Source organism: Hesperophylax consimilis, chromosome 12 (genome assembly GCF_061612785.1).
Source record: "Hesperophylax consimilis isolate HC1 chromosome 12, BYU_Hcon_1.0, whole genome shotgun sequence".
NCBI classification, from domain to species: domain Eukaryota; kingdom Metazoa; phylum Arthropoda; class Insecta; order Trichoptera; family Limnephilidae; genus Hesperophylax; species Hesperophylax consimilis.
The window spans coordinates 6,062,512-6,087,157 of NC_142847.1; the positions used below are offsets into that span (position 1 = coordinate 6,062,512).

Sequence of the window (24,646 nt, forward strand, 5' to 3'; positions counted from 1 at the left end):
AAAAGTGAAGGTACAGTGTTCATACAAATTCCCCAAACAGAACGAACGTGTTTTCGAAATATCGAGTTGTCTCAATTTTTATATGATTGGAGTTAAAAAAATAAGCAAAAATGTGGTTAGCGTTTTATACAACATTTTTCACGTTTGATATTAAAATTTTAATGCTTAGAAATAGTAATGATATTTTAAATGTACACACCGAATAGATAATTTTATCTTGTTTCTAAAACAGTATTTGTTTTTACGAAAAATTAAAAAATAAGATTATATAGAGCATTTGAAATACACAGAAAACATTGCAAACTGAACAAAAGTGATGAAAGTAAAGGGTTAAGTTGAATCCAAGTGTTATCAAAAAATATTTGTGTTAAGCGCGTCTAGCTACTCTGAAAGATACTGAAACAATAATTGAATCATCCTGTAGAAATTGACCTACCCTCTAGAAGACATTTTAAGGTTACCTGCAATTTACAGAATTGTTTTTTCTCCAGGCTTCTGTATATTATTACAGAATTGTGTTTTCTCTAGCCTTCTGTATATTATTACAGAATTGTGTTTTCTCTAGCCTTCTGTATATTATTACAGAATTGTGTTTTCTCCAGGCTTCTGTATATTATTACAGAATTGTGTTTTCTCTAGCCTTCTGTATATTATTACAGAATTGTGTTTTCTCTAGCCTTCTGTATATTATTACAGAATTGTGTTTTCTCCAGGCTTCTGTATATTATTACAGAATTGTGTTTTCTCTAGCCTTCTGTATATTATTACAGAATTGTGTTTTCTCTAGCCTTCTGTATATTATTACAGAATTGTGTTTTTCCAGCCTTCTGTATATTATTACAGAATTGTGTTTTCTCTAGCCTTCTGTATATTATATTCAGCTTCAATGATCTTATTTTTGTGTCGGTGAAAAAACGTGAAGAAGTAGACATGAGAAATGGTAGACATGCCCATAAGGGTGAGGGGAAAAAACCAAGTTGCGGAGAGCAGAGAGGTGGCGTAGGCGTCATGACTGGTCAATAAATGAATCTGACAGTTTACAGGCAACTCGCTATCTGCTGTTAAGTCTTCGTAAATAAAATCTGTTTACGAATTACTAGTCCTTTTTACAATGGCGCGCGAATTGCTAGCAGCAGTAATAAATGTTATTGCAAATTCCAAATCTCATGAAAAAATTACACTTTTTTCCAAAATCTAATATTCATTAGATTAGTTACAGTATTTAGTGCCCTTGAGGTGATTTTGCACAAAAATGGCGCTATACAAATTATCCAAATATTTTTAATATAAATTTCCCAACTTTATGTCGGGGTTAAATCTTCCCCTAAGAAAAACTAAACCTTTCCACACACTTTTCCACATATGATCATCTAGTCAATCCACATTATGCAAGTATAGTATAAGCATAATAAATACAAAACAATATAAGAACAACACATCAACTCACCAGAGATCAAATGGGAAAATAATTCACCGACTCCAGATATTTTTATATCAGAGGGATCAGTAGAACTTCTAATTGGACCTATAAATCCTACTGATCCCTCAATATAAGTATTTAAAAAATCTTCCGTAATCCTACATGTATTTAAAATGACCGACTTTTGCATTTTTATATATAAATTCTTTGACAGAACTAATACGCCTAAATTTTGAATGAGAGAGCTAGGTATAATGCCAGTAGCCGAAATAACAAATGGTAATATTTTTGTAGTCTGAGAATGCCAAATTCTTTTAATCTCATTTCCTAAATCTGTGTATTTTCATATTTTTTCAGAAACAGGTTTTTGTTATTATTATTTAATTAAAGATGATTTTACAAATGAGTTATTTCACTATACTTTATATAATTTACGCTATGTGAATGCCGTTGTTTTTAATGAAACACAATGGCTGTAGTCATGTTTAGTGACCAGATCTGCTTAGCCAGGTACTTATCACCATTACAGACAGTCACACAGCATAGCCGGAAGTGGGGATTCCATAATGCAGCCTCTTAATTATAATTAATTTATGTGAATTATTTCATACATAATTTTCATCAAAGTTTTGATCACCACACCTCATTTGCACCTAGTTCTAGAGCCGGTGTATTATCCAATCTATGACCGTGAATAACACAAAGTAGGCTGTTTTTATTCAGTGTGGCTGAGCAGACGTGCTGCGGTACGCATTCCCATTCGAATTGCTGGGCATTAAACACCATAACGTTATGAAAAGTTATGTATTTATGCATAGCTTTTATACCACGGAGGAATACAAAACGTTATGAAAGTAAAAGAAACAATTATTTGTGTATTTTATTAAAGGGCACAAGGCACACATCCCTGATATTGTAGAAATATATTAATGAACCGAATGTGATAAGTAATAGTCGGTTTGCTTAAAAATGAACATTCAGACCCTGCATAGAAAAGTCCCACAATGGACTGCCCCGCAAACTGTCACCTTTCTTTTCTGCGCAAGGTCTGGTTATTTCAATGCTTGCTCGACAATTTCATAGTTTATTCAACTCTCCTGGGACCAAAATGATTGTCGCTTGGTTTACCTCCAGCTCGTCGAAATGATAGGCAGATGGTGTGTTATGGCATGTCTACTGTTTCTTATGTCTACGCTTTTTACTGTCTCTGAGGGTAAAATCAATTTTGTCAATTCAATCAAATTTGCGAAAAATCAGGTTTATCACTTAATCCACAATTATTTTTGAGACAGGTTAGCTTATCTCAGTTGCAAATTCATAATAAGTGTTATTTGGCCACATTCCAAGAGCACTCAAGGGCATTGGAGGTTTGTGCCATCAATACGATTACCTGCCATCTTTTCCTTTATTGAAATATTGTTTCATTTCTACCATTACCAGTGGCGGTTCGTTACCTATCTCATTGGGAATTCAATCGAAGATTGAAAACGGAGAAAAAATTTCCCTCAGATATATGAAAAGATTCTATGTTGGTCTTTTCCAAATTATATATACATTTATCCCCAGATCTAAAGGTATTTCATCACATCACTGCAACAGAGATTAGACCTAGTAACAATTAACTACTTAATTAATAGTCGGCTGATTCTTGCAAAATACTATTACTGATTCATGGGATGAGGTTTGTCTTGGTCTTGGCGGTAGATTCGTCTGCCCACCTACTGTGTGGTGAGTCGGATTGAGAGAGACTGGTTGAAGGGGTCCTTTGACCTCTCTAGCTGGACTCTCTTACGACTCATCGCCTTGCACCGCAGTGGGAGGGATGGACACCCCTCGTTTTTCCTTCCCAGAACTTCTCTCCTTCCTTTCCCTAAAAAAACCCTGCACACAGGGAATTTTTTTCCTCAGAGCCTCCTGTGTGGAGCTAATGTAAAAAAAAACAAGTATTTCAGGTCTACCACTCTGGCGCTACTAGTATGTTTTGTATCAACCAAGAGAAATATGACGGAAGGTCTCGTAGGTACTGCTATTCTTAACTCACCTATGGGATCCTGGATTCATTTTGGACTCCCTCTTGGGCAGTGCCAGTATCATTTGGACGGGTGGATTTTTTAGCACAAAATTTGATTGGCGCTCTGTTTAAAGTTTGGTAAAATTATGATACAAGTTTGTCGTGTTTCATTCCTTATATTTTTTAAGGGAGTTCACTGCACGAACGCACATTAGAGAAAACTGCCACTGATTAATAATCGTCTAGTAACATTGTAGCATGCCTTACTTGGTGAATTGACATGTTTTATAGGGTGCTGGCTTTGCAAGGCAGCGTGACTTTCACAAATGTTTCTGGCTATAATATGTCTGTTGTAAACTAATATGTTTGCTTAGAAGATATTTTTGATAGATGTGTAAATACTATTAGAAAAATTGTATATGAAAATAGTTAGTATGTACATAGTAGTTGGCATTAATGTTTTTTTTGTGTCCTGAAATGAATGTGTTTATTTTGGATTGGAGGTTCAATATGAGGTTGGTTTGTTTTTCAAGTGGATACAATAGAGACTCTGACTGACACGGGAGGCGGGGACATAACTGACCGCGGCCCCAACGGAGAGGTGATGATGGGACCACAGAACCAGGATGTCGCCGGAGCCGCTATTCAGGTCTGTAACACAAATGAAATAGTTTACATTCAACAGAATATGGATGTCTTCAGACTATCGGAAGATGCAAATAATCACATTAATATCTGTTATGATCCTGCCTAGTATGTTTTCATAGGTTTGTCAAATATAATTTAGATTACCGAGAGTATATCTTATATCCCTTCATTATCTTAAGTGCATTTTGCTGCATTTGAATATTGTATTGGCTATTTGCAAGAAATAACATTTTAGGTGATAACAGTGTATTTAAAGACTTTCTAGTGGCATTTTCTCACATTCTACACATGATTACATAATATGAGGGTTTTTGGTGTAAATGAGTTCTAGCACAAATACTTAAGTAAAAAAATAATGTCAAAAAAAAGTATATATTTAACTTTAGTAAAAAATTATATTAAACCTAAAAGTCCTAATATCTCGGAACAGTTGTATAAAGATATCCCTGAGGTGATATCTCACAAAAGCGGCGCTATACAAATTGTCCAATAAATTAATCGTTATATTGCTCTTGACGGTATATATATACAGGTGTAAAATGACGTGTAAAATAAGGTGTTATTCTGCCGTCATACGTACATTTGGTAAATTTAACTTGAGACTCTTAAGGGGGATTTGTTCCGCCCATGGGGGCAGAATTGTATGTTAGGGTAGTAGAAGTTAAGTTAAGTTAAACCTTATACATAGACACAATGTAGTGAAAAGAAAAGGATACTATCTGAAGTGAAGTGAACTTATTGAATTTTTCTATAATCATTGTTCAATTTGTAATTTTTTTTTTTTTATTATGGTAGAAATATTTTTGCCATGGTTAAAGTAATTAAATAAAATGTTGAGTGAAATAAAATCTACAATTTATTTTTTGCGGCAAGCCCAATACAATAATTATTATGGAATCAGCAACTCCGAGGCTAATTTCACATTTCTGTACTTTATTTTCCAACTTTCCTTACCCCCCCTTCTTCTTTTCTTTTGCCTTATAACGTTCCCCAGCTGGGAGTGCAGAGGTTGCACTAGTTCCAAACAACTTTCCTTACCCCTCTTCTTCTTTTCTTTTGCCTTATAACGTTCCCCAGCTGGGAGTGCAGAGGTCCCACTGGTTCCAAACAAATTTCCTTACTCCTCTTCTTCTCTTCTTTTGCCTTATAACGTTCCCCAGCTGGGAGTGCAGAGGTTGCACTAGTTCCAAACAACTTTCCTTACCCCTCTTCTTCTTTTCTTTTGCCTTATAACGTTCCCCAGCTGGGAGTGCAGAGGTCTCACTGGTTCCAAACAACTTTCCTTACTCCTCTTCTTCTCTTCTTTTGCCTTATAACGTTCCCCAGCTGGGAGTGCAGAGGTTGCACTAGTTCCAAACAACTTTCCTTACCCCTCTTCTTCTTTTCTTTTGCCTTATAACGTTCCCCAGCTGGGAGTGCAGAGGTCTCACTGGTTCCAAACAACTTTCCTTACTCCTCTTCTTCTCTTCTTTTGCCTTATAACGTTCCCCAGCTGGGAGTGCAGAGGTCCCACTGGTTCCAAACAACTTTCCTTACTCCTCTTCTTCTCTTCTTTTGCCTTATAACGTTCCCCAGCTGGGAGTGCAGAGGTCCCACTGGTTCCAAACAACTTTCCTTACTCCTCTTCTTCTCTTCTTTTGCCTTATAACGTTCCCCAGCTGGGAGTGCAGAGGTCCCACTGGTTCCAAACAACTTTCCTTACTCCTCTTCTTCTCTTCTTTTGCCTTATAACGTTCCCCAGCTGGGAGTGCAGAGGTCCCACTGGTTCCAAACAACTTTCCTTACTCCTCTTCTTCTCTTCTTTTGCCTTATAACGTTCCCCAGCTGGGAGTGCAGAGGTCCCACTGGTTCCAAACAACTTTCTTTACCCCTCTTCTTCTTTCCTTTTGCCTTATATTGCTCCCCAGCTGGGAGTGCAGAGGTCTCACTAGTTCCAAACAACTTTCCTTACCCCTCTTCTTCTTTCCTTTTGCCTTATATTGTTCCCCAGCTGGGAGTGCAGAGGTCTCACTAGTTCCAAACAATTTTGTGTAATGTGTGATGAAATGATAGAACATCTTTGGCCTGGGGAATTTCTGCATGCTCCTTAATTGTGCCTCGTCTAATGAGTTTGTTATGATTTAGGATGCGGAGATGGTGGATGATGAGGCTCGCGCCGAGGCCACGTTCTGCTTCACGGTACCCAACTTCAGCCAGATCAAGGAGTCGGTGCTGTCGCCACCGTGCTACGTGCGCAACCTGCCCTGGAAGATCATGGTGATGCCGCGCCAGACGCTGCCTGACAACCGCCATCAGAAATCGCTGGGTTTCTTCCTGCAGTGCAATGGCGAGAGCGAGTCCAACAGCTGGTCGTGCTATGCCATCGCCGAGCTCAAGCTGCTCAGCCACAAACCCGAGACGGAGCCCTTCTTCAGGAAGATCCAGCACCTCTTCTACTTGTGAGTTATAGTCTTCTTCAGCAGGCAGACTGCCAGGATACCGTTTAGAAAAAAAATACAGTAATTTATTTTTGGGAAACAAGCATGTGAGCAGTACATTTAAGTAATGATAAAAGAAAATAGATTAAGATTAAGAAGGGCTGCGTAGTATGTAGTATTGTTTTAATTATTATTTTGTCGGACCTCACACTGCACGTAACAACGCAAAGGAGAATTAACATTATTCTTGATGTGCAGTGATGTGCAGTAGGGCGGAGGGCGGATTGAAATAACTTAACTTAGTACAACAAACTGTTTCATTTCAAAAGTTGTGGTTTTGCTTCATCAACTACTATGCAAAATTACAATAGCCTGACATTGTTTCTTAACTTAAATAATTGAATACAGTACAATACAATACATGGGATTGGTTATCTGGGGTGACAAAAATAACATTATTCTCATGGAAAAATAGGTAGGAAGAAGAGGGTTAGATTAGATTATTGAGATTTATTATTTATAGCAGTATGAGCAGTATGGAGGGTTGATAAATCCATATACAGAGAGCCCGCGGATAAAGTGCACAAACTTTTTTCGGAATTGCATTGTTTTTCCATAACAAAAATATTTTTCCATAGAAGAATATTTATTTTTCCATACAATTCTCATTTTTTTTTTTACCTAAAAACTACCTTAAAACGAATTTCTAAAAAGTTATTTATCTTTTTTACTTCTACCATCATGTAGAATCACTTCCTGAAGTTAGTGCACTTTACTACCGGACAACCCTGTATGTTTGACCCAAGTTATTTTGACTGAATCTGACCGCAGTAACTGAGTTAATGTTTGTCCTGAATTTTTTGATGTAGTAAAAATGCAATAACTATTTGCTTTTATTTAATATAAATTTTCAAATATTTGCTAATATTCACATAAAAGTAAGCATGCTGTCGAAAGGTATAAATTATGGCAGCCCAGAGGAAAAGCCTTAAGATAGCGGCCATAAATTGAAACCGCTCGGAGAAAATGGGTCAACAGGTACTGAGTGTTTATTGAACTGGTGTGTGTTTTTTCTGTGTTGCAGCAAAGAGAATGACTGGGGCTTCTCTCACTTCATGGGTTGGAATGACGTGCTGGACCCGGAGAAGGGCTACGTGAAGGATGACACCATCACGCTGGAGGTGCACGTCACTGCCGAAGCCCCGCACGGCGTCTCCTGGGACTCCAAGAAACACACAGGATACGTCGGTATGTTTAACACCTGCTAATATGGTCATTAATAATTCTTCTTATCAGCAAATTGATACAAATAACATTTACTTTGATGCAAACTTTCTCAAACACGTAAAAATGATGTAATCTCTTTTGGTTTTATATATTTTCACACATGGAATCTTAGAATAGAAATTAAATTTTGGAAATATAATTAAAAAGGCTGATTTTCTTCTGCAAAACTGGTTGATTCAGACTGTACCAAGTTAGTTAGCTACTTTTAAATTATTTGACTGTACGTAGTAATATGGTTTCCACCCTAGCTCGAAAATATGGACAAAGAAAATTGCCAATTCCATTGAAAATTCCAACTGCCATCATCAACATCGACATGACATCTTTTTAGGCAGATCCTTTTAATTTGTTTTTGTTATCTGTTTCCCTACCAGCAGTTTCTTTTTTCATACATGCTAATGAAGATTTACTGCAAAAAATGTTGACAAAAGCCTATGATCACAGAAGAAAAGATAGACCTTTCCATAAGGGCGAGGGGAACAAACCAACTTGTGCAGAGTGGGGGTAGTGACATGGGCATGTCTCTTTCAGTGATTTGTCAATACATAAATGAATCCGACAGTCTACAGGCAACTCGCATTGCAGAATTATTAAGTCTATTAACCTCTCGGACGAAGACTATTATTTGCTTTGTGTTCCTTTGCGAACTGTCAAAACGTGAAAATTTTTGTGATATTTACGAGTTTTGTTAAAAGCTTCATAACTCACGTTTTGGGAAACGTAGCCTCATTCTAAAAAATGTTTTGGAAAGATTATGAAATTCACTATCGTATTGTATTGTTATACGTAAATATTTGCGTTTCTAAATATACATTTTCTGAAAACGTCAAAAATATGTAAAAATCGCTGACCATTATTTCAAAGCTGTGAAAAATGTACTTTTTTCTGAGTATCATAAAGAAATAACACTTTATATATTGAAGAAATATAATTAAAAACTATTAGTCACCTCAAAATATTAACCGTCCAAACTAAAATATTTTTAATAAATTATTTAGAAACGCAATAAATTATGAACGAACAAGATGACAGATCCAATCGACTTAGATAATGCACCTCTACATTCCATAGATATTCTTGAATACAGACGCGTAGCGTTATTCACTATCGATACTCTGTTTTTTAAATCATGGCAATCCGTATACTAGTGATGGAAATAAATCGATTTTTGTAAAATCTCGCGCGTTTACGTGAAAAGACGTTCTAATGTCTTGACCGCTATTATCATATTTACGTCTTTTGACGTTCTAATGTTCTGAGTGGTTAAGTCTTCGAAAATAAAACCTACTTACAAAGAAATAGTCCTTTTTACAAATGCATGCATTGGTCGCTGTATGACATATGTAATTGAGAATTTTTTCGATGTGTGTTCATCGGCGGTCGAAGTACGAATGATGTCGTAGTTTATTTAAACTTCCTGGTGCTTAAATAATTGGCACGTGATTTGCCTCCAGCTCGTCAAAATGATATCCAGACTTTGCATTAGGGCATATCTATATCTTCCGACATCAGTGCTTATAATGTAGTACATGATCTTACATCAACAATAACTCCTGTGATGTCTGAAATGTAATTTGTATCCAGGTCTGAAGAACCAGGGAGCCACCTGCTACATGAACTCGCTCCTGCAGACGCTATACTTCACAAATCAGCTGCGCAAGGCCGTGTACAAGATGCCCACGGAGTCGGACGACAGCACGAGGTCGGTGGCACTGGCCCTCCAGCGTGTCTTCCACGAGCTGCAGTTCTCTGACAAGCCCGTCGGCACCAAGAAGCTCACTAAGAGCTTCGGCTGGGACACGGTGGACTCCTTCATGCAGCACGACGTGCAGGAATTCCTCAGGGTAATTAAACCACTTATTGTCTTTAAACATGTGCAATTACTTTTGGGGCCTACACTAAATAATATTATCATGTCTTCAAATATTCCTGCTTGACATTCAATTTCAAATAGATTTTTTGTTTTTGAATGTAGTTGAAAGACACTTTCGCATTTTAGTGTTACAAATTGACATAATGCAATTATAATCAAAATTTTAAAACATAGATATAATATAGATAAAGTTTAAAACTTTAATTTAATTTAAAAATTTAACTAACCAAAGGTATTGTAAAAATTATTGTCACTTAATTTTTTATTTAAAAACATTTATTACAAAATTTGCAAACCTTGAAAAATATTTTTATTGGTTAAGCAATTTTAATTTTCTACTCCGTATTATCTGTCGTCACAATTTTATAGCCATTAATGTCATTATAATGCATTTAAAATTCAATAGATAATTGTGCCTTTTGTCGTACATCATATTATTAAAATTATCAGTGAGCGTCTTCCAAGGTTTGTTTTGTTTATTTATTAATTTTTTTTTTTTTTTTTTTTTTTTTTTTTTTTTTCTTTATTCATGAAATATTAATGTGTACAGTTTTTACATGCTTTTCGACTACCACACTAGACACACGCCCGTATTATGGTCTAATTAGTTTTGTTGTTGTCTGTTTCCAGGTGTTATTGGATAAATTAGAAAGCAAAATGAAGGGCACCTGTGTGGAGGGCACCGTCCCCAAGCTGTTTGAAGGCAAGATGACCTCGTACATCAAGTGTAAAAATGTCAATTGCTCCAGCACCAGGCTGGAGACCTTTTATGACATACAACTTAATATCAAGGGAAAGAAAAATAGTAAGCAATACCTACTACGTACTATCTATTTTCCTGTAAGATCGATTTCCATATATTTTTTAAGTACTAGTGAAGGGCAAACTGAGATATTTTTTGCAGAATGATCCTTGTTAAAAAATATGAAAGGAAATGCAAGGGGGATGGCACCTTCAGAGGGACAGACTATAAATACGTATTAGCCACCCTGAGTAAAGGTGTTAACTCAATTTTCAGCTGTTGTCCAGATGTAAATGGGTTAATGATCCAAAAAATATTTAAGAGTTTTACTAGCATATCATATCATATCAATCCAGCAATCATAAATGCTGAGTGAACTTTGTATTATATGTAAAACCCATAGGTAAATGTTCTCCCCGTTTGAACATTTATCTCCTTAATATATTGCTACATAATACGGTTCAGTTTAATATAATAAGTGGCAGGCTGTTACATGTTAGCTGCTAGTGCAATATAATTAGATATGTAGGATTTGAGTACCAGTCGATCGACATCACCTCGGACTAGCTCATTCGAAGACACGATATCGACTCTCACTCAAGCCGTGAGGTCAGTTATCATCTTCTTCTACGTCATTCAGAGCGAGACAGGGGTTCAGTAATGACAAAACAGTTAGTTTCCAACGTTATATTATGGCAAGGCTTCGTTACAGCATACACAAAGTATTACATCTTATATGTACGGGACATGGTAACATCACAGGTACAAAGTATAATCCAATTGTGATCTCTCTCTCTGAATTTTAGTTACGAAATCGGCACTGAGTTTATGATAGCACATATTAGTGGGTAGAAAGGTCAAGCTTACATAGTTTTCTTCTATTGGTGATGCAATGTGAGGCTGCCATTTTCTTGAATAAGCATGGTTAGGTTCGCTGAGAAATATGGTCAGGAGTTTGCTATATTCCTTGTCGAAAGGTAACGATTTTAGGGAGATTATCCAGACGTTAGTCTGTTTTCGGTTTTGGTTTCCGAACCCGCGCGAGACACGGCTCGGAGCAACGTGTTGTTGTCCTGGGTGCAGAATTACAAAGAGGCCGGTCTGCGTCAGAGACGGCATGCGCGGTTAGTTCCGAGAGTCGCCTCGCCGGCAAGTGCTGCTTTTTGGCCATGATTGCAAGTGTGTGGCAACTTTGATTATTATTTCTTTCCTACAATTCAAATAGTTACATAATGATTTGTATAAAAATTCAGCCCGCTTAAGTTTGTGCTCGCATAACTCAAAAAGTAGTCAAACGATATCGCTGAAAATTTAAAAATTTGTTCTTATTAGTGACAGGAGATTTTAGAGAGTGGTTTGAATAGTGGAAGAAGTCGGGGACGCCCGAAGAATACGAGGAACGCAATATTTCTGCCCCCGAATGAGATGCAGAGTCACATTAAAGTCGATGTAGTTATAGAAGTCGGAGATGCCAGAGAAAAACATTAGCAATAGTGAAGCATTGCCGGGTCTTTAGTAAAGTTATAAAGCTTTCCCACATAAGAAACCCTCTGAAAAACCATATTGAGGAGTTTCCCTTTACATAATTTGAGAATTTGAAACTGTCACTAACAATTTTTTAATTGCTGGTCGGAGGATTTTTTTAAAATCTCTGCCTTTATAATAATTACTGTTTTAACATTTGTTTGTTTGTTTGCAGTTGATGAATCATTCAAGGACTATGTGTGCACGGAGAACCTGGAGGGGGAGAACAAGTACGATGCGGGGGAACACGGACTGCAGGAGGCAGAAAAGGGGGTCATATTCGCCTCCTTCCCACCCGTGCTGCACCTGCACCTCATGAGGTTCCAGTACGACCCCCTCACCGACTGCTCTGTCAAGTTTAATGATAGGTGAGCAGTGAGCAATTTAAACTAATATGATCCTGCCTTTTGCTTCATGCAACCTAACCTAACATAAAAAGATATTGTCTTTTGAAATGCTTCCTTTTAAGCCAAAATTTAACGCATCCTATCCTAACCTTATTATTAGGGATGCATCCTCATTGAGCCAATAATAGCCATAAATCGAATTTTCGCTGATTACTGCTGCGGTCGGCCTTCAAGTTCAGTTATTCGAAGTAAATTCATAAAAATACGACATTTTTGCATGGAGATCGAAATTTCGCAGCCGATTACCTTCGTAAATTTGTAAAAATACCACTCATTTCCGCATAAATTTTCGCAGACGATTACCGCTGTGGCCGACCCTTTTAATTTACATATACTAAGTAAATTTGTAAAAATAAGATATATTTCCACGTAAATCAATATCGATTTCTGCCACAGCCGGCCATTTAAACTCAGATATTCAAAATAAATTTGTAAAACTACGATTTATTTCCGCGTAAATTGAAATTACGCGGCCAATTTTCATTGCAGCCGGCCCTTTAAATTCGGATATTTGAAGTTAATTCGTAAAAATTCGATATATTTCCTCATAAATAGAAATTTCGCCGCTAACTTCCGTCGCAGCTGGCCTTTTAAATTAAGATATTTGAAGTAAATTCGTAAAAATACAATATATTTACGCATAAATCGTAATTTCGCCACCGATTTCCAATAAGGCCGACCCTTTAAATTCAGATATTTGATGTAAATTCGTAAAAATATTGCATGTTTCCGCGTAAATCAAATTTTCTTGGATGATTAGAGGCGCGGCCGGCCCTTGAATAAATTTAAAAAATACATGATTCTAGTGTAAGATTTATAAAATATTAATATGAAATAGGACAATGAATAACCATGTAAAAATACATTTTACGGCATTTACTGCCACAGCTATCTGTCACAATTATTGGGGTTCAAATTAACAGGGTTCTACTGTACACTCATTTCTTCTTTCAGACAGTCTTGAATGTCAATTATCAGGGCAGATCATAGAATAAAGAAGAACACAAGAAATGCCAGTTTGTGGCCAAGTCTGATCATTAGTCTGACCAAGTCTGACGGCCGGCATAGTCCAGTGGTAACGCATTGGACTGCCATTCCGAAGGTCGCGGGTTCGAACCCGGCGTGCGCAAATAAATTTTATTTGATTAATTTGTGTTATTTCACAATTAATTAATTAAAATAATATATAGTATATTTGTGGCACGTTCCAGAGTGGAAGATACTACCAGTATCGCCCTGGTGTAAGACCACCATTCAGAATTGAAACGTTGCTCCAAATGGCTTTAGCCGTGTTTAGTGACTAGATCTGAATAGCCAGGTACTTCCCCACCTTCCTCTTTCCCTTCCCCACTTACCTTCAGCCTCACAACATCCCCCAATTGGGGATGCCATAGTCTCACTGGCTCCAGACGGGAGCAGTTGGGACTCTTGTGAGGTATTCACTGTAAAAAAAAAATAAATTCTTTGCATGAATTTTATACCCTGGACACTGTTTCAATATTATTATGAAATTATGAAACGGGATGGCAATATACAATTTAATTTAATTTAATTTTTTAAATTTAATTTTTTAAATTTAATTTGCCGGTAACCCGGGCGTTTATTGACATCAATATTTGTTTACAAATTATGTGCGCTACCCGACTCACTAGACAATATCTGTTCTGAGCCGGGTAGGTTCAGTCAGGCTGTGCTAAATGTTTACAATGTCAAGTTGTGCTAAATGGGCCAGAACTGAAAGGTACTAAGTCAGTGGCGACATTGGTTTCTATTCAAATCTATATGGAGGGCCCTTCTAGTGTTCTTATTTATTCTATAGGGCAGATGCACAACAGATGTGCGCAGTTCATGTAGGAGCTGTAAAATTGTGCATTACCCAAGATACAAATGGAACATGCAAAGCTTTACAGTCTATAAACTGCATGCCCCTGTAGTGCATGGATAGTTATTTGTATGTGCTTAAAAGGCAACACACATTCAAATAATTGGACTCAAATAAACTAACCATCGAATCTGTTTGTTTAGGTTTGAATTCTACGAGCACATAAACCTGGACGCCTACTTGCAAGAGAAGCCACCCACCCCAGCCGACTACACACTGCACGCCGTCCTGGTACACTCGGGAGATAACCACGGGGGGCACTACGTGGTCTTCATCAACCCCAAGGGAGACGGCAAGGTGAGGCACATACTAAATAACATCAGACTAAAAACCTCCGTCAGAATTGTCTTTGTAAAACTCAGCAAATCAAAACCTTTTGAAAATCATGGTTTTATGGTATCCAAAAGAATGGATGCCGTTCTTTTTCTTCATGAGCCTTCATTTGTCCAGCTTTGGATATAGGTCTCCATCAAATTTTCACACTTTTGCCATTCCCCAAGGGCAGCATAGCAGGATGAAAATTTGAATTCCTTCAGATTTATTTGAAACAAATTCTATTTTATTCTTAATGGGAGTTCAATATACAGTACTCTCACTAATTCGCCCCACCAAAAACCAGACCAATGTCTAAGCGGAGAATTATAATTAAAACATGTAAGATCAAGTACCACAAAATTTTGACTTGTTGGTTTAAAGTTAAGTTGCTTGAACAGAAATACAAGATGTGACAGTTGCTAGAATACACAGAGTACTAACAGAAATGTCCTAAAACAACAATAATTAACCCTGATGACTGGTAACATGATCAGCTCTAGCAAGCTAGACGGCGGTATAGTAACCAAGTGTGTAACCAAGAGAAAGATAACCTATCCTGTCGTCTGTACAAAGCTTGGCGCTCAAGTGTAGGCACGCAGCGGACTACTGAATTTAAAATTTAAATACAGGCGAATTACAGAGCTTTATTTTGTGCCTTCAACTACGTGGTAAAAATAGCAATAGATTATAGTTGTCAGATAATCGAGCAGCGGATTACTGAGAGAATACTGTATATACATTTTTTGAACATTGAGTTTAATTTGATGTTGAAAAGGAGCAGTGAAAAATTATCCTGCTCGAAGTCCACGAATTACACTATGCACTTTACCTTTTATTGACTTAAATTTGTCAACAATCCAATGAGTATTTTGCTCTTTTACAGAATGTGTGATTTAATTTAATTCAATTTTTTTTTATCAGTGGTGCAAGTTTGACGATGACGTGGTATCTCGCTGCTCCAAGCAAGAGGCGGTGGACCACAACTACGGCGGCCACGATGAGGACATGGCGCTCACTGTGCGTCACTGCACCAACGCCTACATGTTGGTCTATATTAGGTAAGTCCTCATTTTTACTAGTAGACCTTTATCTTCTGGTATCCAGTTACACAGCATTGCTGTATGGTTACACAACTTGCCCATTCAAGTTGTGCCATTCTTTTCGCAATACCTAGTTAGTTACTTCAATTACAAACTGTCTGACTATTTGGTTTCTCTATTTTAATTTCTTTGAAAGTAATTTTAGTAAATGAGCAGATGTTTATGCCGTAGTTTATTCTGTACTGATTAAATATTCAGGCTTGTATATAATCTCAATAATGTTTCGCATCAAACTGCCTACTTTTGTGTTTGGTTTGAAGCTTTATGTGAGTGTCTACTTTTTTTTGACAGCAGTATATAGATTTTATTATGTTCAACGCTTAGTTAATTTTAAAATGTGTTTTTCCAGGGATTCGCAATTACAACATGTTTTACAAGAATGCACCCACGCAGATATTCCCAGCGAACTGGCTGATAGGCTAAATGAAGAAAAACGCATTGAAATGGTGAGTGCCAAAAATAATTTTTACGAAACCTAATGAATAAATTATTAAATACTAATAAAAATAAAACCAGTCAATTGTTATGACTCTTAATGGAATATGTAGGTACCTTTTTTGTACTCAATAAACTAAGGTCATTCGTAAACCGAGATACTTACAAGCTTCGTGAATGTGATGCAACCACAAGTCGCTTACTGATATGCTACTCTTTAAAGCTGGTTTCCGTGCACGACGCTACCCCAATTATATTAAACTAGGTTGTCTTTTCATGTGCAGTTGTGGAGTTACAATATCAAGTGACTCTAGCGATGAAGACAATATTGTTATTCTTTTTTTTTTTATTACAAGCATAAAAAACGATCAGAAGATTTTGGGTTCTCCCATAAAACGAAATAAATATTAATTGTAGGACATTGGTTGCCGCCAAAGAACTACATGAGAATGATGTCGAATCGACTTTTTTTTCCAACCTCAATCCACGCCTTCTCCGCTAAATCCTTTCTTAAGTATTCTAGTAAATTAATTAATATGGATATTTTCCCACCTCCAGAACAAATTTAACATTTACATGATGCTTGGACACTATTTCTGTCAAATGGGTAACTAGTCTAGTATAGCGTGCTACCAGCATCGTCAGTAGCGTGCAACTGACGTCTAACCCGTTGTTGACGCGTATCATTGTGTACTAGCAAAATAGTATGGCTGATACTCACAAGCGACATGTATGCTAGTCGCACAAAACTCTAGTTGCTTGTAAGTATCTCCGTGTAGGAATGGCCTAAAATATATATTTGTTCATGTTGCCTAACCTTGCTTAAAGCAACAAAGACACGAGATACAAGAGTCCATTTTTGTGATGAGTCTTCTTTTAGACCCGGTGGTGCTGTCGTTACGTTTGAAGTATGAAGGCAAGAGATTAGTAAACACAGAGCAAACTAAAGAGCTGGCTGAAGAGTATGTAAAGACAATGTGTGAATGCAGATCAAGTGAGGAGAGTGTGCTGAGACCTAACTGTGTCATGTTCAATACTTTACTTAATCTGAACAGATAATCCCGAGAAGTGTTAGCTATACTGATTTGAAAGAAAACTGATGTCACCAATTTGCATAAGACTCCTAGGCCCCAGACAGGCCAATGAAATTGATATCATGTTCAGGAAAGAATTTATTCAATATTTGATCGATTTCACCCGAAGGAAACCCTATTTCTGGCACACAGATACGCCCAAAACACTTCTGTTTTTCTCTTCGGTGATGACATATCAACCATTTTGACCTCGCTCATTTTTCAGTTATAAATCCTATAATGTGTGTGTACTGAATGAATTTATTTGGATGAGAAAAGGATTTATTTTTAAGGTAATTTTTTGTTGTTTCTTAAAGTTTTGTATTGTCGGCGTGCATAACCGCCAATCCACATTTTTAGGTCGAAATAATGCAAGTTTTACTAATCAGTCGATTGCGGAGCAAAATTTGGTGGATCCCGATAATTCGAGGGTTTAAATCCAAATAACGTTATGTACAAAAAACGTACAAAGAATTCTATGCAATGTTATCTACAAAAAAACATACAATTAATTCGAGGGCTTAAAGTCAACCGATAAAAAGACATACCAATTATTGTTATTGGTAGGTTTTTTTTGTAGAAATTGACTTTAATCTATTTTGTATATGAGACATTGTTTTGCATTCGAAATACGATTAAAATTAAAAAAATATATATATTTACAACAATGGATGAAGACACGAATCTCCTGATAATTTGAAAAAATGACAATGATTTTGTCATAATTTTGAAAAAAAGCAACAAAAAATTTTCTTATAAGATTCTCGTTAGAAGTCGATCCCCATGAAAATAACAGTAAAACGTAGCTCTTATCCTTTTGTAGGTTGGGAACCTTTGGTCTTATGGATGTCCAAAGAAATTAATCTATCAAAATTTGACCAATTGAAAGCGGGTATTGGTGTAAATATTATATAATTTTTTGGATTGGTGGTTTTTGCACCCCGACTTACAATATTTTAAATGCATATGATTGATTATAAAGAGCAGTAAATAATATCGTAGTTCCTATGTGTAGGCAGTAAGTGGATTAAATTAATAAATGTGTTGTGTTTTAGATCAGGAGAAAAGAGCGCACCGAGGCGCACCTGTACATGACGGTCAACGTGCTGCTGGAGGATGCCTTCATCGGGCACCAGGGAAACGACCTGTATGACCCCGATAAGGCCAACTATAAGGTGTTCCGTGTGCAGAAGCAGGCCACCGTGGCCGAGTTCCTCGAGATGCTGGCCGAGAACTTCAAGTACCCCATCAAGCAGATCAGGCCGTGGCCGTTTAGCGCGCGCTCCAATCACGTAAGTACACCTGCACACCCTGTACCTCCCATCTTCAGTGGCAATGCAACATACGTTTGAAAAGTCATTAAAAGTGGTAACTGGCCAATGAATGTAACCCATTTAAGTAGCCCCATTTAAATAACCCTAGTTTTAACTTTTTAAAAGTGTGTTGAATTGCTACTGTCCTGATTGTCCACAACCGTGCAAATTCTGTGTACATATATTATTATGATAGTTAGTCCTGGAATTTCTGCACTGATAAAAATCCCGCCTTCTAGTAATCTGATGTTGGTGGAAACTTAGAAGTGAAACATAAAAGTAACGGAAATGGAACGCATAATAAAACGGGTACAAACTTTGGCAAAAATGCCCAAGTCCCAACATATACTGATCATGGACTTTTTGAAAGCGATTAATTAAAACATCCTTGTGTTGCAGACCTGCCGGCCTACTTGTCTGGACATAGTGAACGACCTGCACAAGAGCATCCTGGACGTGACTGAGAACACTCCCACTTGGTGCATCCTGCTGGAGCTGCTGCCGCCCGATCTCGGCCTCACCGCCCTCCCCCCTTTCGATAAGGACAACGATGTGGTGCTCTTCTTCAAGATGTACAACCCGCGCAACAAGAAAATCCACTATTGCGGCCACCACTACCTGCCCATCTCCAACAAGCTCACCGACCTGATACCGATACTGAACAAGAGGGCCGGTGAGTGTTTCTCCTCTCCATCTTCTCTACATGTTATGTCTCTTTCTGGTATCACAGTACAGTTTACAAATCACCATTTTATAACAGTTGCTTGTGTGAAGGATTTTCAATCAATCTCTATTTATAACTTCAACAGAGATTGACAGGATGTAAAAATGACAGCTGCATCAATTGTTTGGTTGTGATAGCAACTGTTTTTTAATTCAATAGTGATTTGTGGCGAGACAGGTCTCGTGATTTCAGTAATATGTGTACGGACTGTGCGTGACAAGTTGTTTGCGGCGTGACCACACAACATGAATATTGAATATTCACACAAACCATTCAAAACCAGTGTCATTTTGATTTTTTTTTGCATTTGAAGGTCCCCCATTAAAGGACAATTCTCAACCCGTTTCAGCTTGTAATCAATTCATATTTTTATTTAAATTATAATGTCTGACCACACAGGTGTTTGCTTCCTGTAAAAAGTTAACAGTTGTCTAACATAAAGGTTGACGGCTGATCACAACATGATCAGAAGCTAAAACAGGCCGAGAGTCATGGTTTAACGGGGTTTAAACGTTTACAACATAGCCATGTTTATGAATACTAAAGGCTACCCATTTCCTTGCAATTATTTGACTATGACAAATCTGCTACAGGCTTCCCCCCCGACACGGCGCTGACACTTTACGAAGAAATCAAACCGGACTTTGTAGAAAAGATCAGCAACTACAACGAGCCGCTAGAAAAGGTACTGATATAGATGATTTTATATTTACATATCTTTAAATGTAAACACCTCTCACCCATATATTATTATGTATTATGTATTCTGTATTATAACACTTTAGCAATTATCGGATATTATTGGAAGGTAAGTATTGTATTATCAAAACTATATTCTGTAATCAAAATCTTGAATCCTCGATGCTTTCCTTCTACAATGTTCCCAATAAATATGTATGTATTATTTATTTTATACTCTGTATTATTCATCAAAGCAACATTTTAACTAGATAATTTATTAGGTATTTTAATATTAATGTATAACATATAAGAATCTTAGTAAATTAAAATAAAATAACTAGAGATTTTTGTAATGAAGAACATGCATATTAATGAAATGTGCAATATTTAGTCATTTTAAATCTTAAAAGTTTAATTAGGAATAGTCGATATGAGAAAACATGTTTTTTTATGGGTGGGCATTTTAAAGTCTATATAATGAAGCCCACGAGTCATTTGACAAAACAATTAAACAATAAAAATGGCATGAAATAAACAAGTTTCACTTTCATTTAACAAACATGTTATATTAAATACATTAAAAAAATTTAAGCAATTTAATACTTTTAATAATTTTGCAGATTTAATTTTATACATTACACGCTCTTTGCATTTACTTTTTTAAAATTACTCCTATCAATTATTATGTATTGTATATATGTATGGCCATGGTGATATGTATTATGATACGTAGCGTCCTCACAGAGGATGTAGTACATTAAATCTTCAAAATAGAATACATAGAATTGAGTTGGCAGGTTCTGGATGAGTTGATGGACGGAGACATCATTGTGTTTGAGAAAGAGGAGAAGGAGGATGATCTGGAGCTGCCCACCTGCCTGGATTACTTCAAGTACATCTTCTTCAAGGTGGAGGTGCACTTCGTGGACAAGACTATCCCCAACGATCCCGGGTGAGTTGTCACTGACGGTCGAGGTGATGGTGGTACTCGGTCGGTGTCTATTGTCAACTGTCTGTTGAACCATCACCGTCTCTAAAGAGGCCCAAACACTGACAGTCAAAAGGATGGTAATACTTGTCCATTATCCTTGTCCGTTATCTGTCAGCAAGGACTGAATTTAGCCAAACTTCTGTTGAATTGTCACTACGTGTATAGAGGTCCAGCCAGCAAAGATGATGGTGGTGCTTGTCCATTCTTGGCAACTGTTGGAAAGGATAATGGTCCAACTGTCTGTATAACCATCACCGTATCTGTAGAGGCCCAAACCCTCGACAGCCAAAATGGTTGATCTGTCAACTGATGGTATTATTTAATCTCTGATATTGGAGGACAATCAAACCAACTGTATTTTGAACCATCACTGAATGAGGCCCAGATACTTTCGGTCTTAATCTTTTAGATCTTTTCGGTAATGAACATGGTGCATGTTGTGCTGTGGAGGTAGAAATACAAAACAGCATCAGTGCTGAACTTTTGAGCATAAGAACGAGTCGAAAAAAAAGATACATCCTAGACAAATGTGAAACGTGCGTTGTTAAGGGACAAGCGTTTGCCTCTGTGCACCATTGAATGAGCTTATGTGCTTTGAGTTTTATTCTGTGTATAACGTGTACTAAATGCTTGTTTGGTTACAGATTCACACAAGAACTATCCATGCAGATGAGCTACGACCAGATGGCGCGGGCTGTTGGACAGAGACTGAATGTAGATCCTTATTTAATTCAATTCTTTAGGTGTCAAAAGTAAGTCATTATAATATAACGTATTTCAAATTTAAAACAAATGTGTGGAAAATAATGTTTATGACTGTTTCATCTATTCTTTCACTTTGCAGTGACATGTTTTTGTTAACAATGCGTGTTTTTATTTCAGTTATAAAGACACTCCGGGGCAATCATTAAAATATTCTTATGAAGGAAATCTTAAAGAACTATTAACGTACTGTAAACCGAAGTGCCCTAAAAAACTATTTTATCAATTATTAACCATCAAAGTTAACGAATTGGACAACAAAAAGCAGTTTAAATGTACTTGGGTAAGTACTTCCCTTTATTTTATCATTTTTTAGCACTAGTGGAAATTAAAAAGTAGTGAGTTTATCCTATCCAACTTGGTTGTGGTGTTAATTATTCAAATTTCAATGAAAGATGTTGAATTTGGTCTATTGTTGAGAAAAATTGTGTTGAAAGAGGTTTCATTTTGTCCATGACTGAAAGAAGATTAAAATAGCGGAAAATTGTTCTAGAATCTTTTGGGTTAGCAAATTGATCTGTTTGACAATTTTAAATTGTATATTTCAGTGGCAAAATTCATGCTTCTAATTTATTATACATAGTTAGGTATTTGAAAAAAGAAGATATAAATATGTACCTATTTCTTTTGCCTTCTCTATTGTCAAAGTTTGGTAATCATTTCCTTGTAATAATTCCTAAAGTTCAGTTTGTCTGCCTGACGAAGTGATGCACACAGCGTTTCATTTTCTATATAGTGTTTGACTAATACATACATGGAATCCGTCATTTTCTTAGTTTAATGATGGATTGATTGGATGTAGGTTGGGCCCACCTACAAGGAAGACAAGGAGCTGATTCTGTACCCCAACAAGAGCGGGCGCGTGGAGCACATCCTGGAGGAGGCGGCCAAGGTGGTGGAGCTGGCCGGGGGTGCCGAGGGCAGCGGCAAGCTGCGTATTGTGGAGGTGGCCTGCCACAAGCTGTTGCCTGGCCCCGACATGGAGCTTCCCCTCGACCAGCTCAACTCCACCACTCCCAAGAACTTCCGCATCGAGGAGATCCCAGCCGACGAGCTCAATCTTAAGGTAACCACCGTCACTAGTGTCTGCGTACATTCCAATATGTTTTTTAAATACAAACATTTTGAATGCAAACATTAAAAAAAGAAAAATTATTGATAATGAAAACATATATAAAAACTATATTATTTTATTAGACAAATGTATTACAAATGTATTACAAATGTATTACAAATGTATTACAAATGTATTACAAATGTATTACAAATGTATTACAAATGTATTACAAATGTATTACAAATGTATTACAAATGTATTACAAATGTATTACAAATGAATTACAAATGTATTACAAATGTATTACAAATGTTAATGTCACCTCACTTTTTTTGACGTTTCATATAAAAATAATTAAATAAATAAAATAATTAATAAAAAATTAAAAGTCTCTTTTCAAATTGTGGTCGCAACCTTTGGTTTCATAATTTGTCCTTTATCGCTTGTCTGGATTCTCCAAACTAACACTTCCAATTTTCAAATTGCGGTCGCAACCTTTGGTTTCATAATTTGTCCTTTATCGCTTGTCTGGATTCTCCAAACTAACACTTCCAATTTTCAAATTGCGGTCGCAACCTTTGGTTTCATAATTTGTCCTTTATCGCTTGTCTGGATTCTCCAAACTAACACTTCCAATTTTCAAATTGCGGTCGCAACCTTTGGTTTCATAATTTGCCCTTTATCGCTTGTCTGGATTCTCCAAACTAACACTTCCAATTTTGAAAATGAAGTTTAATTTCAAAGCAAAAGTTGTTGAACTGGAGTTACAGACAGATACACAACATAACCGCATAACCAAAATTAGTATTTTTTTATCAATTTGTGAATTCTGCAGTTTAATTAGAGTTTTGCTCTGAAACCATATTACCATTATGAAACCATATGACATTTTACCAGGATATACTTAGCAAACTTATCGTCACTTGTAAACCAGCGATGGGGCGAGTTGTCAATGAATAATGTTTGTTGTTTATTGTTGTGCTAACAGGAAGACGAGATGCTGGTCCCCTGTGCCCACTTCTACAAGCAAGTGTACTCTACGTTTGGAATCCCTTTCTACATCAAGGTGAAGCACCACGAGCGCTTTGTCAATGTGCAGTACCGACTTCAGAAGAAGCTCGACATCCCCGAGAAGGAATGGGACAAGGTAAGTCCCTTGTATTAAACCAGCTTCAATCATCTCATAATGTCCTTTTATTTTCTATACTTATATGCCCATAACTTGGCATATTTGGTAAAATGTTTTAATATGAGTGTCAATATGATTTATTTTACAGTTCAAATTCGCAATAGTGGCCAATGGCAGACTCACATACATCACAGATGAGGAGTTTGTAATGAACCTCGACGAGCTTAAGACAAATGGTAATCCAAGTATGTTGCTTGCTTCCTGGTCATATATTATACAAAACAATACATATAAATAGTTCGCTTCTCATCCAGTGCAATCAGAGTGGATACCACCTTCTTACTGTCATATTGCCAACTGCCTACGCTTTGGGAACGATGTCGGCTATAGCAATCGGCTTGTTGCATCTGGTTGAGTACTTGTCTATACGATTTGGGGAGAAGGTATCTATCTGACCGCAGATGGATAAGAGTAAAGAAGGATAAACCTCGTGGAATATTGTATATGCCGTGTTAAAGATCTGACCAAGAAACATCCCAACTTGTTTTGTATGTTTTCTTTGTGTCGTTTGAATGCATTTGTAGGCTGCTATTTATGGCTTGTTTTCAATTCAAATCTTATTCAAGCTATTGTTTTTTCAATTTCAGTTTCTTAGTTTAACTCTTGTTTGCACATATTACCTACTAGATATTCTTTAATTTTGTTTATTTTCTCTCTCAAGTCTCGCTAGCTTGTAATAATTTGATAAAAAGCATGTTAATTAAATGTAAGCAAATATTTAGTGTCGCAAGAGATTAATTTTCATATTTCAATTACATTAGCTTTTTTAATTTCATTTCAGGCAAATGGCCTATT

At 36.7% G+C, this 24,646-nt stretch overlaps 1 protein-coding gene across 3 annotated transcripts in view; it reads left to right on the forward strand.

Annotated features, from left to right (window-relative positions):
* Usp7 (Ubiquitin-specific protease 7) overlaps positions 1-24,646 on the forward strand; it is a 30,257-nt gene that overhangs the window by 3,155 nt on the left and 2,456 nt on the right. Inside the window, exons 3-20 of one of the 3 annotated variants that reach the window (XM_089638097.1) lie at positions 3,965-4,080; positions 6,204-6,517; positions 7,581-7,744; positions 9,368-9,627; positions 10,287-10,461; positions 12,098-12,290; positions 14,355-14,508; positions 15,448-15,584; positions 15,976-16,072; positions 18,190-18,426; positions 18,847-19,120; positions 19,765-19,856; positions 20,650-20,804; positions 21,488-21,595; positions 21,726-21,888; positions 22,408-22,671; positions 23,651-23,809; positions 23,940-24,036. In XM_089638097.1, coding sequence (XP_089494223.1) covers positions 3,965-4,080; positions 6,204-6,517; positions 7,581-7,744; positions 9,368-9,627; positions 10,287-10,461; positions 12,098-12,290; positions 14,355-14,508; positions 15,448-15,584; positions 15,976-16,072; positions 18,190-18,426; positions 18,847-19,120; positions 19,765-19,856; positions 20,650-20,804; positions 21,488-21,595; positions 21,726-21,888; positions 22,408-22,671; positions 23,651-23,809; positions 23,940-24,036 — 3,159 coding nt within the window. The remainder of the gene's footprint in view (positions 1-3,964; positions 4,081-6,203; positions 6,518-7,580; positions 7,745-9,367; positions 9,628-10,286; positions 10,462-12,097; positions 12,291-14,354; positions 14,509-15,447; positions 15,585-15,975; positions 16,073-18,189; positions 18,427-18,846; positions 19,121-19,764; positions 19,857-20,649; positions 20,805-21,487; positions 21,596-21,725; positions 21,889-22,407; positions 22,672-23,650; positions 23,810-23,939; positions 24,037-24,646) is intronic. The other 2 variants (XM_089638098.1, XM_089638099.1) reach the window with 2 other exon arrangements.